This window comes from Rhinatrema bivittatum, chromosome 7 (genome assembly GCF_901001135.1).
Source record: "Rhinatrema bivittatum chromosome 7, aRhiBiv1.1, whole genome shotgun sequence".
NCBI classification, from domain to species: domain Eukaryota; kingdom Metazoa; phylum Chordata; class Amphibia; order Gymnophiona; family Rhinatrematidae; genus Rhinatrema; species Rhinatrema bivittatum.
In genome coordinates, this window is record NC_042621.1 from 223,623,046 (window position 1) to 223,640,121 (window position 17,076).

The 17,076-nt window shown below is 46.2% G+C and overlaps 1 protein-coding gene across 2 annotated transcripts in view; it reads left to right on the forward strand.

Moving 5' to 3' along the window:
• LOC115095766 (protein FRA10AC1) overlaps positions 1-17,076 on the forward strand; it is a 154,659-nt gene that overhangs the window by 6,827 nt on the left and 130,756 nt on the right. For both annotated transcript variants that reach the window (XM_029609893.1, XM_029609892.1), the window contains exon 2: positions 15,186-15,265. In XM_029609893.1, the coding sequence (XP_029465753.1) occupies positions 15,186-15,265 (80 nt within the window). The remainder of the gene's footprint in view (positions 1-15,185; positions 15,266-17,076) is intronic.

Here is a 17,076-nt window from a genome sequence, read left to right on the forward strand (position 1 = left end):
GGCAAAAACTAATAATACAAACTTTTTTTCAAGTACATCGAACCAACTAAATGACCAAGGAGTTAAAGGGGTGCTCAGAGAGAATTAACTAAACTAATTCTTTGTTTTGGGCTTCACTGTAGCGAATGTTGTGAAGATACCCACACTGTAATCTTTCTTTGTAGATGATGATTCAGAATAACTGAAGCAAATCACTGTCAGTCTGGAAGAGCAAAGTAAATGGTAGCTAATCACCAGATATTCACTCCAGCATTCTGTAGAAACTCAAATATGGAATTGCAGACCTACTGGTAACCTGTAATTTATCATTAAAATCTGCCAATGTAATGCCAATTTTTAAAAAGGTTTCTAGCAGTGATCCAGGAAATTACAGATCAGTGAACCTGATCCTGGTTCCAGGTAAAATGGTGGAAGATATTGGTAAGAGCAATGTTACTAGGCATATGAATATGGCTTAATGGGGAAAAGCTAATATATTTAGGAAAGGAAAGTCATGTCTTATTAATCTGTTACATTTCTTTGAAGGGGTAAATAAGCATGTGGAAAAGGGCGAGCCCAGTTAATATAGTGTATATGGATTTCAGAAGGCATTTGCTAAAGTTCCTCATGACGCCTCAGGAAATGAAGAAGTCATGGGATAGGAGGAATTGGCCTATTTTTGATTGGTGCCTGATAAAAGGATAGGAAACAGCGTAGGACTAAATGGTCAGTTTTCTCGGTAGAGAAAAATGAATGGTGGGGAACCCCAAGAGAGCATTATTTAATGTATTCATTAATAACCTGGAAAACTGGGCAATGAGTGAGATAATATCTACAGATGGTTCACAGTTTTACAGCATAGTTAAAATGCAAGCAGGCTGTGACCAGTTGCAGAAGGATCTTGTGAGACTGGGAATCTGGGCATCTAAATGGCAGATGAAATTTAATTTGAACAAGTGCAAAATGATTCACAAAGGGAAAATTTCAATGTGTTATCCACCAGGATGCCTAGATCTCTTTCTTGGGTTGTAGCACCTAATATGGAACCCAACATTATGTAATTATAGCATGGGTTATTTTTCCCTATATGCATCACCTTGCACTTATCCACATTAAATTTCATTTGCCATTTGGATGCCCAATTTTCCAGGGTAATCATATGGAAATTTAAGGCTTGCCCCATTTGTTCAGAACTCTCTACCTTGAAAAAGGAACTGGCTGAAGTTAAAGCTGAATTAGCTTCAATAAAGGAAGTCTCAGCCACTGTACATTATTCAGGAAATAATTTCCCATTACCACTGAATAACCAAAAGTCAAGGAAAAAGAGATTCACTGTGGGCTCAGGTAGGATAAGACCTGTGACCCACAGATACCCATTATTGACAGCTGTGCAGCCCACAACTCTACCCCCCCCCTCCCCCCCCGACACAGGGCATTAAGGAACTTAAAAAACAGTATTACAGTAGGCTCTGGTAGAATTAAACCTGTGATCCGGAGACACAAACTATATCAAGTGCAACAAGTACAAAATGCCTTCTCTGTATTAAATATTGAAGAAGTTCTTGAGAATAAGATAGAAGTGTTATCGGAAAAGAGAGAAGAAATCCAATGCATACAGAAATTCCAGATCAGAAACCAAAGAAAAAAGCTCACTGTGATGGATGACTCTGTCATCAGAAGCACTAATCTTTTCCCTTGCACAAATGCAAAGAGAAAAGTGGATAACAAAACTCAACTAAAGAAGTCACAAAAGGAGTCCAGGAACAACAGTAACCTGAACGAAGAAAGCTGGAAAGCTATGAGCACAAATGCTCGTAGTTTGGGAAATAAAATCCCAGATCTGCATGCCCTAATGGTGGAGACGGACTTGGTCATTGCTGTCACGGAAATGTGGTTTACGGAATCTCATGACTGGGATACGGCAATACCAGGCTATAACTTGTCAAGGAAGGACAGAGAGGATAGGAAAGGGGGAGGAGTGGCTCTTTATGTCAGAAACAATATCCAAGCATCTGAGCTACAAGGAAGATGGGGCAATGAAGAAGCACTATGGGCCGACCTAAAAAAAGATGGGGCATCCATTTTTATTGGAGTGGTTTACAGGCCTCCAAACCAAAAGGAAGAGCTGGACAGAGATCTGGTTGAAGACATCCAAAAGATAGGAAAGAAGGGAGAAGTGGTGATCGTTGGAGACTTTAATATGCCAGATGTAGACTGGAGAATCCCATCTGCAGAATCTAATAATAGTAGAGAAATAGTAGATGCCCTGCAAGTAGCTTTGTTCAAACAAATGGTAATGGAACCCACGAGAGAAGGAGCTATACTCGACTTAGTGCTCACTAATGGAGATAATGTCTCTGATGTCCAGGTGGGCGCCCACCTCAGCACCAGTGATCATCAAACAGTATGGTTTTAATATTACAAAAAGGATACGGAAAAGAAGCACAAAAACCCAAGTTTTGCAGTTCAAAAACATGGACTTTGATGAAATGGGGAAGTACCTGGAGGAAGAACTAAAAGGCTGGGAGAACGAGAGAGATGTGGATCAATAGTGGACCAATCTAAAAGGAGCAATTACCAAGGCAACTAATCTATATGTTAGAAAAGTAAAGAAAAGCAAAAGAAAAATGAAACCTATCTGAATCTCAAAGGAGGTGGCTGACAAAATAAAGGCTAAAAGAACAGCGTTCAAGAAATATAAAAGATCCCAAAGGGAGGAGCACAAAGAAGAATATCTGGTAGAACTGAGGGAGACGAAGAAATTAATCAAGACAGCAAAAAGTCAAGCGGAAGAGAGGATTGCCAAGGAGGTAAAGAGAGGTGACAAAACATTTTTCAGATACATCAGTGAAAAGAGAAAAGTTCAAAGTGGTATAGTGAAACTGAAAGGTGGAAAGGATCAATGTGTGGAGAGAGACGAAGAAATGGCAGAAATATTAAACGAATACTTCAGTTCTGTGTTCACTAAAGAGGACCCTGGAGAAGGACCGTTGCTAGTTAACAAGAAACTGGAGGGGAGTGGAGTAGATGTAACTCCATTTACAGTAGAAAATGTGTGGGAAAAGCTGGAGAAACTGAAAGTGGACAAAGCCATGGGGCCTGATGAGGTTCATCCTAGGATACTGAGGGAGCTCAGAGAGGTCCTGGCGGGTCCGCTGTGTGACCTGTTCAATAGATCCCTAGAAATGGGAGTGATGCCGAGTGATTGGAGAAGAGCGGTGGTGGTCCCGCTTCACAAGAGCGGGGAACAGAGAAGAGGCTGGTAACTACAGACCAGTTAGCCTCACTTCGGTGGTGGGAAAAGTAATGGAGTCACTGTTAAAAGAGAGAATAGTGAACTATCTACAGTCGGGAGAATTGCTGGACCAGAGGCAGCATGGATTCACCAGGGGAAGATCCTGTCAGACAAATCTGATTGACTTTTTTGACTGGGTAACCAAGGAATTGGATCAAAGAAGAGCGCTTGATGTCATCTACTTGGATTTCAGCAAGGCTTTTGATACGGTCCCGCACAGGAGACTAGTGAATAAAATGAGAAGCTTAGGAGTGAGTGCCGAGGTGGTGGCCTGGATTGCAAACTGGTTGATGGACAGAAGACAATGTGTGATGGTAAATGGAACTCTCTCTGAAGAGATAGCGGTTTTAAGCGGTGTACCGCAAGGATCGGTGTTGGGACCGGTCCTGTTGAATATCTTTGTGAGCGACATTGCGGACGGGATAGAAGTTAAGGCTTGTCTTTTTCCGGATGACACTAAGATCTGCAACAGAGTGGACACGCTGGAAGGAGTGGAGAGAATGAGACGGGATTTAAGGAAGCTGGAAGAGTGGTCGAAGATATGGCAGCTGAGATTCAATGCCAAGAAGTGCAGAGTCATGCATATGGGGAATGGAAATCTGAATGAACTGCATTCGATCGGGGAAGAAAGGCTGATGTGCACGGAGCAGGAGAGAGACCTTGGGGTGATAGTGTCTAAGATCTGAAGTCAGCGAAACAATGTGACAAGGTGATAGCTAATGCCAGAAGAATGCTGGGCTGCATAGAGAGAGGAATATCGAGTAAGAAAAGGGAAGTGATTATCCCCTTGTACAGGTCCTTGGTGAGGCCTCACCTGGAGTACTGTGTTCAATTCTGGAGACCGTATCTCCGAAGAGACAGAGACAAGATGGAGGCAGTCCAGAGAAGGGCGACCAAAAAGGTGGAAGGTCCTCATCGAATGACTTATGAGGAGAGATTTGAGAATCTAAATATGTATACCCTGGAGGAAAGGGGGAGCAGAGGTGATATGATACAGACTTTCAGATACTTGAAAGGTTTTAATGATCCAAAGACAACGACAAACCTTTTCTGTCGGAAAAAAATCAGCAGAACCAGGGGGTCACGATTTGAAGCTCCAGGGAAGAAGACTCAGAACCAATGTCAGGAAGTATTTCTTCACGGAGAGGGTGGTGGATGCCTGGAATTGCCTTCCGGAGGAAGTGGTAAAGACCAGAACTGTGAAGGACTTCAAAGGGGCATGGGATAAACACTGTGGATCCATAAAGTCAAGAGGACGTGAATGAAGAGTGGGTGGCTCGCAGGAATGACGGTTACTACCTGGAGATAATACCCTTATTCAATAAACATACACACGGTTACTGCGACTCCAACATTGCTCTAAGACTCCAACATTGCTCTAAGCTTCAATGGCAAGAGGAAATGTGGAAAAAAGGATTTGCATTCACAAAAAAGCAGGGAGTAGCTTGCTTGTTACGGCGGTTATTACCCCAAACCAAATAAGCCTGATAGATCACTCTCAATGCATATCCAGCATAGCTCTCTGCTTCAACGGCAGGGGGAATGAAGCACAACCAACAAGGACTGAATTACATAGTCTGGGTAAACAAATAAGCATAGGTGTAGCTTGCTTATTGCGGTGGTTACTACCCCTAATTAATTAAGCTAGATATTTCACTTGGATACAGCTCCATCATTTCTCTCCACATTAATGGTGGGGGTGGAAGGGAAATAGAACCAAAAGGTTACTAAGAGCCAAAAGTAACAGATAAGTATGATAAGTATGAGAAAAAAAAGTGTGAAACTTGCTGGGAAGACTGGATGGGCCGTTTGGTCTTCTTCTGCCGTCATTTCTATGTTTCTGTGTTATGTTTCTATGTCAGAAATTGGATTATCAGGAATAACTCTATCTTGGTTTAGGTCTTATTTGAGTGAGCGATCATATAGATGGGGATTTTTAAGTCAGACAAAATATCTCTTGATTCCGGAGTACCTCAAGGTTCATCTTTACAGCAACCTTATTTAATTTATACATGCCCTCCTTTTGTAAACTTTATCTGGCTTAGAGATTACACATTATATTTATGCCGATGATGTACAAATGCTATTACCAGTATTAGATTCTGTGGAAAATACTTTGAAATTATTAGAAATATATATGACCTCTATCCAACAATTGCTGTTATATCTGAAATTAGCATTAAATCATCAAAAGACCGAAATAGTGCTTTTAAAAAATAGATTAAACCAGAATGTAATAATGAAGCACAGAGTTGGTAAAACCAATTTTAATCTAGTTAATTCTGCTCGGGATTTGGGTATGATTATTGACAGTAAGTTAAAACCATCTCTGATCATATTACTAATGTTTTATAAATTACATATTATAAAAAAATTGAAAACACTTCTATATTATAATGATTTTAGGACATTACTACAGACATTGATATTCTCCAAATTAGACTATTGTAGTGCTCTACTTTTGGGTCTTCTGAATAATTCTTTGAGACCCCTTCAACTGTTTCAGAATGCTGCGGCTAGAGTCTTAACTATTGTAAAAAAAAAATGTGATCATATTACACTCACCTTGATGGAATTGCATTGGTTGCCGATAAAATTTGAAATTGAATGCAAAGGGGCAGATTTTAAAACCTGCGCGCGGGCGCAGATTTGTTCGCGCAACCTGGTGCGAACAAATCTACGCCCAATTTTATAAAATGCGCACGCAGCCACGCGCATATTATAAAATCCAGGGTCGGCGTGCGCAAAGGGGTGCACAATTGTACAACTTGCACACGCCGAGCCATGCAGCCTGCCTCCGTTCCCTCCGCCCCCCTCTTACCTTTGTTGAAGTTATGCCTGCCGGCCGACAGCCAGCCCGCGATCCCGGGCACAGCGGCAAATGGCCGCTGTGCCTGGAGGCTAAGGCCATGCCCCTTTTAGGTTCGGCACGCGCAAGGGCAGGCAGGGGCAGCTTTTTGGGGGTTACGCGTGTAACCCTTTGAAAATCTGCCCCAAAGTTCTCTGTCTAATACAGCACTTCTCAACCGGTGTGTCGCGTCTCTCGATGACCCACTGCCCCATTGTACTTTCCTTCTCCTTTTTCTAGTCCCCTCGGGCCAAATGGAAGCCTCCTTCATTTTGCCTGCCCACGTGCAGGCCAATCAGAAGCCTCCTCCCTTCTACCTGCCAGTGGGAGTAGGATGCCTTTGGCTGGTGAGGCAGGCATTGCCTAGCCTGGGGGTGGGGTGGAAGGAATAGCAGTGTCAAACCCCGATGAAGCAAGGCCCGCCACGAGAGTCCATTCTCGTGGCGGCGAAGAGGAAAACCCAACCCCGACAAAGCAAGGCCGCCATGGAACCGTGGTGGGGTAGAGGAAACCCGACCTCCAACTGAGCCCACCACGGGAGCCCATCCCCGGGGCGGCGAAGAGGAAACCTGACCCCGACCGAGGCAACTACGAGAGCCCATTCCTGTGGCGGCGAAAAAAGAAGGCTCGCCTGAGTAAATCCGCGGCAGAACTGGAGCCCATCCCTGCAGTGAAGGAAGAAGAAGTTTTTTTGGTGAGAGCGTGTGTGTGTGTGTGAATGGGTGCCTGGGTGAGTGTGTGTGTGAATGGGTGCCTGGGTGAGTGTGTGTGTGAATGGGTGCCTGGGTGAGCGCGCGTGTGTGTGTGTGAATGGGTGCCTGGGTGAGCGCGCGCGCGTGTGTGTGTGTGTGTGAATGGGTGCCTGGGTGAGCGCGCGCGCGTGTGTGTGTGTGTGAATGGGTGCCTGGGTGAGCGCGCGCGCGTGTGTGTGTGTGTGAATGGGTGCCTGGGTGAGCGCGCGCGCGTGTGTGTGTGTGAGAATGGGTGCCTGGGTGAGAGCTTGTGTGTGTGTGTGTGTGAATGGGTGCCTGGGTGAGAGCTTGTGTGTGTGTGTGTGTGAATGGGTGCCTGGGTGAGAGCTTGTGTGTGTGAATGGGTGCCTGGGTGAGCGTGTGTATCTGTGTGTGCGTGTGTGTGAATGGGTGCCTGGGTGAGAGCTTGTGTGTGTGAATGGGTGCCTGGGTGAGCGTGTGTGAATGGGTGCCTGGGTGAGAGTGTGTGTGTGTGTGTGTGTGTGAATGGGTGCCTGGGTGAGAGTGTGTGTGTGTGTGTGTGAATGGGTGCCTGGGTGAGAGTGTGTGTGTGTGTGTGTGAATGGGTGCCTGGGTGAGAGCGTGTGTGTGTGTGTGTGTGTGTGTGAATGGGTGCCTGGGTGAGAGCTTGTGTGTGTGAATGGGTGCCTGGGTGAGCGTGTGTATCTGTGTGTGCGTGTGTGTGAATGGGTGCCTGGGTGAGAGCTTGTGTGTGTGAATGGGTGCCTGGGTGAGCGTGTGTGAATGGGTGCCTGGGTGAGAGCGTGTGTGTGTGTGTGTGAGAGAGTGTGAATGGGTGCCTGTCTGAGAGCGCGCGTGTGTGTGTGAATGGGTGCCTGGCTGAGAGCGCGTGCGTGTGTGTGAATGGGTGCCTGGGTGAGAGCGTGTGCGTGTGTGTGAATGGGTGCCTGGGTGAGAGCGTGTGTGTGTGTGTGAATGGGTGCCTGGGTGAGAGCGTGTGTGTGTGAATGGGTGCCTGGGTGAGAGCGTGTGCGTGTGTGTGTGTGTGAATGGGTGCCTGGGTGAGAGCGTGTGTGTGTGTGTGAGAGTGGGTGCCTGGGTGAGAACTTGTGTGTGTGAATGGGTGCCTGGGTGAGCGTGTGTGAATGGGTGCCTGGGTGAGAGCGTGTGTGTGTGTGAGAGTGTGAATGGGTGCCTGGCTGAGAGCGCGCGTGTGTGTGTGAATGGGTGCCTGGCTGAGAGCGCGTGCGTGTGTGTGAATGGGTGCCTGGCTGAGAGCGTGTGCGTGTGTGTGAATGGGTGTCTGGGTGAGAGCGCACGTGTGTGTGTGAATGGGTGCCTGGGTGAGAGCGTGTGCGTGTGTGTGTGTGTGAATGGGTGCCTGGGTGAGAGCGTGTGTGTGTGAATGGGTGCCTGGGTGAGAGCGTGTGCGTGTGTGTGTGTGTGAATGGGTGCCTGGGTGAGAGCGTGTGTGTGTGTGTGTGTGTGTGTGTGTGTGTGAATGAATGGGTGCCTGGGTGAGCGTGTGTGTGTGTGTGTGTGTGAATGGGTGCCTGGGTGAGAGTGTGTGTGTGTGTGTGTGTGTGAATGGGTGCCTGGGTGAGAGCTTGGGTGTGTGTGTGTGAATGGGTGCCTGGGTGAGAGCTTGGGTGTGTGTGTGTGAATGGGTGCCTGGGTGAGAGCTTGGGGGTGTGTGTGTGTGTGAATGGGTGCCTGGGTGAGAGCTTGGGGGGGGGTGTGTGTGTGTGAATGGGTGCCTGGGTGAGAGCTTGGGTGTGTGTGTGTGTGAATGGGTGCCTGGGTGAGAGCTTGTGTGTGTGTGTGTGTGTGTGTGTGTGTGAATGGGTGCCTGGGTGAGAGCTTGTGTGTGTGTGTGTGTGTGTGTGAATGGGTGCCTGGGTGAGAGCTTGTGTGTGTGTGTGTGTGTGAATGGGGTGCCTGGGTGAGAGCTTGTGTGTGTGTGTGTGTGTGAGTGAATGGAAGCCTGGGTGAGAGCTTGTGTGTGTGTGTGTGTGTGTGTGTGTGTGTGTGAGTGAATGGAAGCCTGGGTGAGAGCTTGTGTGTGTGTGTGTGAGTGAATGGAAGCCTGGGTGAGAGCTTATGTGAATGAGTGCGAGAGCTTTTGTTGTGATTGAGAGCTTGTATATAAGAGACCATGAGTATGATTGAGAGAGAGACTGGTCAGGGAGGTGATGTGTTTCTGTGTGAGTAAGAGAGACTGGTCAGGAAGATGACTGGTCCTGGCGACTAATTGGGGGTGTGTGTGTGACTGACTGGTTGTGGGCGCTAAGGAAGCGGACTGTGAGGACAGCTTCAGCAGCCCTTGCTGCTTCTGGTGAGTGCTATTGGCCTGGAAGGGAAAGGAGTAGGAGAGTTGCTGGAGAGAGTAAGTAAAGGTGGCTTTTTAAATTTATTTTTCTTGATTGACTACCATTTTAGCGTATTATGTGATATCTGCTGTTTTGAAATATTTTATTGATATTTGAACCTGTTCTAATAATTTTTGAGTTTTTAATTGTTGGATATTATTCTGTTCAGCAGCTGTTTTGTAACATTTTTAGTATAGCTTTACAATTATTTCTGTGTGGGGCTCTATAGCAGCTTGGGTTATTCTGTTTTCCCAATAGAAAATGTATTTTTGTTTAGGGCCTGGTTTAATTCTTGTATTTCTTAGATAGGGTTGTTACTGTTTGAGTGTGTTCCATAATACAGATGTAACTTTGTGTGGGTTAGTTTGTGTGCATTATTGCAAATCCTGAGAGTCTGTTAGATGCTATATTTCTCTTTCCATTTCTCCAGGTTTGCACTGCATGCAGAGTGGCTTTTTTGGTTTTCCATTCCAGTTTCTGTCTCCATATTTATAATTTGTGGTTTTTCTGTACTCTGTGAAGGTCAGTGTGACTGAGGTGTGAGGTATTTTACTAGCATGTAGGCATTTGCAGCAAAATACTGCACGGAGCGGCAGTAGCCACAGAGGCATTCACGGAGCGGGATGCCAGTGGTTTGTGTTCCACCTTCACGGAGCGGAAGGTTGGAGGGCTGCCATCTCCAAAAAAAAAACAAAAAACAAAAAAACAAAAACAAAAAAACAAAAAACAAACAAACAAAACAGAGGTGGGTAAGAGTATGGGGCAGGGGTGTGGCCGTTTGTTGCAGCAGTTGCTACCCCTGATTGAGCTGGATGTTCATTGGGATGCAGATACGGCGCTGCTCTCTGCATTGGTGGTGGGGTGGAAGGGAATTGGGGCCGGAGGGTGCTGGAAGCCAATAGTGACGGGGGAGGGGGAGAAAAAAAGGGGGGGGGGGGGAGATTAAAAAAAAAAAAATGGATAAACTGCGTAGCTTGCTGGGCAGACTGGATGGGCCGTTTGGTCTTCTTCTGCCGTCATTTCTATGTTTCTATATGTTAAGTCTTATTTGTTGTGTTTTCTCAATAGGCTATGCATTAGTGGTAAATTACTGTCTTTTCATAAGGAAGGCTATTGTGCCTGGTAGTAAAACGAGTTTGTTTTGCTTTTACTGGGATGTCATCAGAACCAGATTATCCTTTTTGTATGGCGAGTTGTACAGGGTAATGCCCTAGATCTGCTCTGCACTCGTTGCTGGGGGTTGAGGGGATTCACAGCGGATTCCTGTGAATGCAGAATGTATGTTTACATTTTGCCCCGTGATGGTCACGTGTTCAGTCAGGTGTGTCCCAGCCAAAAAAATGTTGAGAATCACTGGTCTAATATATAAAGCACTAAATAATGAAAGAACAGAATGGCTAAACACAGCCCTGCGGATTTATACTCCGCAGCGTAATCTACAATCAACAAACAAAGGTTTTTTAAGTATTCCTGCAGTCAGGTCTGTGCATTTGAGTAAAGTCAGGGAAAGAGCACTATCCTTGGTGGGACTGAAACTTTGGAATTCCATTCCGATTGAGTTAAGATTATAGTCAAATTACCAGACCTTTAAAAAGCCTGGTTATTTTGAAGAGCATTTGGAGAGGAAGCATCATAAAGTATTTTAAACGATGTAATGGTCTTTTATTAGAGCAGTCATGCTAGAAGAAAGCGAGACTTTTATGTTAATTGCTGTCTTTTATGAACTTTTATGGTAGATATTTCTTGTTTTAATTTCATTTGTATTTTGTGTTTTAATTGTTTTATTTTAAATGTTTTTTTAATTCAGTGTTTTATTTGATGTTACCGTATTTATATTGATGCTGTAAACCGTTATGATTGTTTATGCAGAATATCTGTATGCGAAATAATATAAATAAATAATACTTCTGCATTGCTTCCTGGTAAGCTTGCACATGGAGTTCTATGTGCAGTTCTGGTTGTCGCATCTTAAAAAATATATTGTTGTTTTGGAATAGGTATAGAGAAGGATGACAAAATGATAAAGGAGAAGAGATGGCTGAGAGGGATATGATAGAGGTCTATAAAATCATGAGTGGAATAGAATGTCTAAATGTAAATCTGTTATTTACGCTTTCAAAAATATAAAGACTATAAGACACTCCATGAAGTTAGTAAATAGCACATTTAAAACAAATTTGAGAACACTCTTATTCACTCTATGTACAATTTAAGGTCTGGAATTTATTACCGGAGGATGTGGTTAAAACATAAACTGCTATTAACCAAGTAGACTTAGGAAGTAGCCACTACTTATTACTGCTTGATAGCAGCATGAGATCTATTTACTGTTTGGGTTCTTGCCAGATACTTGTGACTTGGATTGGCCACTGTTGGAATCAGGCTGTTTGGCTTGATGGACCCTCCTTCTGACCCAGTATAGTAATTTTTATATTCTTTCATTCTTATGTACTTATAAGTTCTAACTGTAGACATAATATAAAAAAAGATTCATACAGCTAATTTTTTCCGTCAGTAAGCTGGGCTGAATTAGCCATAACGTGGGTGACATCATCCAGCGGCACTGAATGAACCTCTTTCTCATAGTCAGTGTGGGAATTTACACTTGGGCATTGCCTTGTGAGCTCTCTGTCTTTTTTCATCCGAGCACTAGCATGGAAGTGTACCTCTATTTTTCTCTGTTTTCTTAAAGAAATTTTCAAAACTTTTATCTTTAAAATTGCCTTGCTGATTCAGCAGTCCCCAAATCAGTGCTATCTTTAAAAAAAAAAAAAAAAAAAGCTTTTTCATTGTAATATCTACCAAGAAAAAAGCTACAATAAGTGCATTTAAAGACAGTTTTCCTAGCATGTAGCAGATGGACTCAGGACCAATGGGTATAGTGTACTCCTGATAGCAGTTGGAGACGGATCAGATTTCAATCTGACGTCAGCCCCAGCACATATACCAGTGCGGCTCTTCAGTATTTTCCGCCTCCATAGCAGTTAGGGACTACCTGCACGCTCTCACAGCGTTAGAACAAAATCAACGGAGAAAACCCAGAATCAGAAGAAAGCCTACCTCTACAGACGAGCCCCGCTCTCATGCGGTGATACCCTCAGGTCCCTCCCCCAGTTGAGAATTCCCGAGGTGATTTTCGTGGTCCCTCGGAGGTAAGCCTCGGTCCGGCGGCCGATCCGCGGCGGGGACCTAGCCCCCGATCTCGGGCACGGCTGAGAGGCAGCGGGTGCATCCTTGAGCGCGACGGTGAAGGTATTTTCCCTCCCCCCGCAGCCAGAGACCGCCTGGAACGAAACCGGGAAGCGCCAAAGACAAGATAAGGTAGAAATCTTCTTGATAGACTGCGCGCACAACCCGCATGCACATCTTAGGTGCACCGGAGCTCATAAGGATTTACGCGCCTATACCCATGGCACCACTGGAAACGGAGATCAAGGCTCAAGGCCTCTGTCCAGCATGCCACATTAGAGCCACACAAAACGAAGAAGCCAATGCCCTGTGCGTTCAGTGCGAGGAGGCCCTGGGAGATCCAGTCCCACTCAGGGCCGAGTACTAGCTCCTCAGTGAGTACCCTGGACCTAGCAAATTCCAGCGGGACACCCCCTCAAACGGGGACCCCCAGGGACACTGCGCCCCTTAGCTTGGACCCAGCATCTATCTCATGGGTGGAATTCTTCAAAGGTCTACACACCTTCGTTCACATGCAGACTGAGCCTCTGGCTAAACAGCCACAGCCTCCACCAGAAGACCTTTATGCCCCAGGCCCCTCTAGGCTCAGCCAAATGTTTCCACCGCCCAGAAGCCCCATCTACGGGGTCATGGACAACTCTGAAGAGGAATCAGAGCCCCTAGAAGAGGGGGAACCCCCCCCCCCCCGGGGACAGACCCTCACCGAACCATGAGACACTTCTTCGCCAAGGACGAGCTCCCAGACCTGGTCACCCATAGCCTGAAGGAGCTTGCTATCCCAGGCACAAGTGCTTCAGGGAGCCTAAGACGAATCCCCTGCTAGCGGGACTCCGCCAGACCTCTCGCCATTTCCCTCTGTTACAAGCCGTCCAGCAGCTAATTGACCTGGAATGGAGTGCTCCAGGGTCCACATTCAAAGGGGGATGAGCTATGGCAGCCATGTACCCCCTGGACCTGGCGGCCAAAGACCTTCTGACATGCCCAAAAGTGGATGCCATGGTCTGCGTGGTCTTGAAGCATGGGATTACCTCCAAGTCCTCGGTCTGATGGCATCCAGTGTGTGGAGACGGAAAATACTGAAGAGCTGCACTTCCTGCAGGGGTATATGTACTAGGGGCTGACGTCAGACTGAAATCTGATCCGTCTCCAACTGCTATCAGGAGTACACTATACCCATTGGTCCTGAGTCCATCTGTCTACACTAAGGAAAACGAAATTATCAGGTAAGTAGTTCCTCCATTTTTCAGGCCCTGGACCTTTATGTTTGCAGGGAATCTGTTCACAACTGAAACAATTGACTTGGTCATGATCTGGACCAGGCAATGGTAGCAGAGTTTGTGTCCCTCTATAATGGACATGCGTGGTGGGCTTTGTGTGCGCCGCTTGGCCCAGCCACGTGTGTAAATCCCGCTACGCGCAAAGTGCCGGGCCTAAATAAAGGGGCGGGCCGTATGGGGCAAGATGGAGGCCAGCTGGGACAGTATGCGCCGGCATCTGGCCGGCTCGTGGAAACTACTTCTGCTCAGGAGGAGCAGTAAGTAGAAAAATAAAACATTTTCGGGTAGCTAGTTAGGGGTTGGGGTGGAGAGAGGAAAAGGAAGGAAGGTTAGGCGGGGGGTAAGGCCCAATTGCGTTGCCGCTCGTAATATTCGAAAATTCGGTGCATACGTGCTTGGGGCCACGTGTGTGTGCTGGTGCACGCATGTTAAAAAAATCAATGCATCCATGTGCGTGTGTCGGGAACCGCATGCACATGGACACGCGTGCGCTCCTTTTAAAATTGACCCCATAATATACAGGTGGTTGTAAGTGATATTTTTACCTCGGAAGACTTTACTCAGATTGTTCTTTTTAATATAAAATCTGTTATAAATGCAAAATGTTTAATTGTGTGTGCATGTGAAGTTGGGCCTTTAAAGTTCGCTTATAACATATAATACCCTTGACTGGCCATGGGTTCCAGAGGAGAGGGGGTAGTCCCAGGTAGGGAGGAATGTCAGATTTTAAAGCTTAGATTATTAGAGGGAGATGAACTGGAGGCTGGGGGTGGGGGGGGGAGCACAGTAATTTTTCCCACAGGGCAGCAAAAGTCCTAGCATTGACCCTGCTTCCTCATACCTAGTTTTGCCAACTGATCTTGACCATTTTTTTTTTTTTTTGTCATCGCCCAAGAGTGCTCTCCATTTTTCTCATTCTCTTTTTACTAATATGAAGCTAGATAAAATGGCAGCAAAATCTATGAAACAAAATTTAATAAATAACATTTCCAAAATGGAATATTTTATCAAGGTGCTCCCATTAGAAATTGAAAAAAAAATGTGTGAAATGTTTTGAGATGCCAGCATGACTACTGGATACTATTAACTTTCCAGCAGATGTACAGTGATATTACTTCAGTTTTTTGGGTGCAGTTTGCAATTATTTGAAAACAAAATCTTGCCTAGTACAGTGAACAATTTTAATGTAATAAAAAGATATATAAAACAAGGAATAGTTAAGCAGTGCACCCAAACTATTGGTGGAAAGGGACTAACAGCAGGATTACTGTTAGACAAGAGCTAGCTATTATGCACCACTGTTTTCTCATTTGGCAGAAGCCAAGATTTGATTATGCATGCTTGATTAAAGAAATATATGTAGAGTAATTCTATAATATAATTATATATTTGACATTTATCTAATGGAGATTCCTGATTACCTAATGCCTCATTTCACGTGTGTTTTTCCTCCTGGTTTTTGCCTCTGTGAGAAACCTGAAAAGTCAGACTTTTACATTTTGTAATTTCTCCCAGGTGCGGGACCTTGGCGGGTATGACTCCGACTTTAGTGATGACGAGGGTGATGGAGAGAAATTTGATCACAAGAAGAAAAGGTGATTTATTAGTTGTGTTTGAGCCTGTGTGCAGTATTTTTTTTTTTTTTTTAATTAGTTGAATCCTTGGAGTTTCTTAAATTTATCCTCTCGGCCACTGCTGGATTGCTTTTTCCCCTGTTGCTAATATGAAATGTATTGCATAAACAGGGCTAAACAATTATTCTAACAGATATATATTTAAACCAACCAAAAAATAATAACCAAGGGTAATAGATCCTATAAAGAGACCATCTTATAATGGGGTATATCAGTTCACTAAAGGACAGTTTTGCCCAAAAAGTCTGAACCATCCAGCATAATTACTTTCCCCTATTTTTCATAATCATAGGTCTCAAAAAATTCCCACAGCATCAAAAAAGAATTTTTTATATATGTATAAATTCAAAATGTTTCTTATTTTCTTGTTGTATTACTCTTATATCTTAATCAATACTTTAAAGAAGCAATCACTTACCTTTGCAAAAACGCCAACAAATTACATTCACTTTTCTTCTTTCTTTTCAAAGTAGAGATGATAGCAGGAACTGCAGATGTTTTCAGCTGAACAAAACACCAGTTCCCTGTACGTACTAGGATCAGTCCAGACCGTGGGTTATGTCCCCCGTCCAGCAGATGGAGTCAGAGCAAACTTCCAAGGGTGCTGACATATAAGCCTGTGCACCCCCTAGGGATCCTCAGTATCTCTCTGACTCCAGCAGATGTGAGTGGGGGAACCTTTGCTTCCCCAGTGTGTGGCTTCTGCTACATTTTTTTCTTCTCTCATATTTCTTCTTTCGGACTGGATCAAGCGGACCTGGGCTTCTAAATTGTTAAATAGAAAAAAAAAAAAAAAAAGGGAAAATGTTTTCCTCTCACTTCAGGGAGGCTTGAGTCCTGCCCGGGTCTCTCTGCCCTAGTCAGCTTGCCAGCGGGACTGGGTATTTTTCTCTTGCCTACCTGTTTTTTCTCTCTTCTCCTCTCTTCCGGCGGTGAGTTTTGTGATTTTTTCTTTACAGGTTCGCCGTCGGACGGCTCAGGTGGATGCTGGTGGGGCCAGCCTCTCCCCTTCGGCGCGCCGCGATTCGCACCCCCTCCCCCTCGGCCCCGCGACGTTTTTCATTCCCCGGGGCCGCGGCAGCAGGGAAGTCTCATTCCCCTGCTGCTCCTACGGGGAGGGTGCCTTGTTGAGCCTGGGCGGACGAGCCCGCTCCTCCCGCGGCGCGCAGTGCTCGGCTCCGGCCTAGGGGCGGTCGCTGAGGGGCCTCTTCTTCCCGGCCGCGCGCCATGCAGCGCTTTAAGGGGTCTCCCGGCCCCGACCCGGGGCAGGGCGGATCGCGAGACGGGTCCTCCGGGGTTGGTCTCCCCGGGGGAGAGACCGGATCGGCTTCCCCGACTTTTTCGCCGTCAGGCTCCGATCGCCGCGGCTCCAGGGGAAGGGCCCCGCCCCCTTCTTTGGCGGGAGCGGCGGCCATTTTAGAGCTGGAGAGCGCGGCTGACTTGGAGGCGGAGGAGTCTCCACATGGCTTTTCGCCGCGTTTCAGGCCGATACTAGCTCCATCGTCTCCCCCCATCGCTGCGGGCCCCTCCACGGACCTCTCGCTCGCAGTTCCTCCACCGGCAGGGGGTTTACGGCGGACTTTGTCCTTTTGATGCACCAGGCGTACCTCCAGAGCCTGCAGCCGGCGGGGGGATCCCCAGGTGGTGCTCCAGCGAACCCCACGCCCGCGAAGATTCCCCGACTGGTGGGGGGGGGGCCAACCCAGCGCCCTCGGGGGGCGGCCATAAGACGCTTCTGGCTCTCCCACCCAGCGGAGTGGCTCCAACGCAGG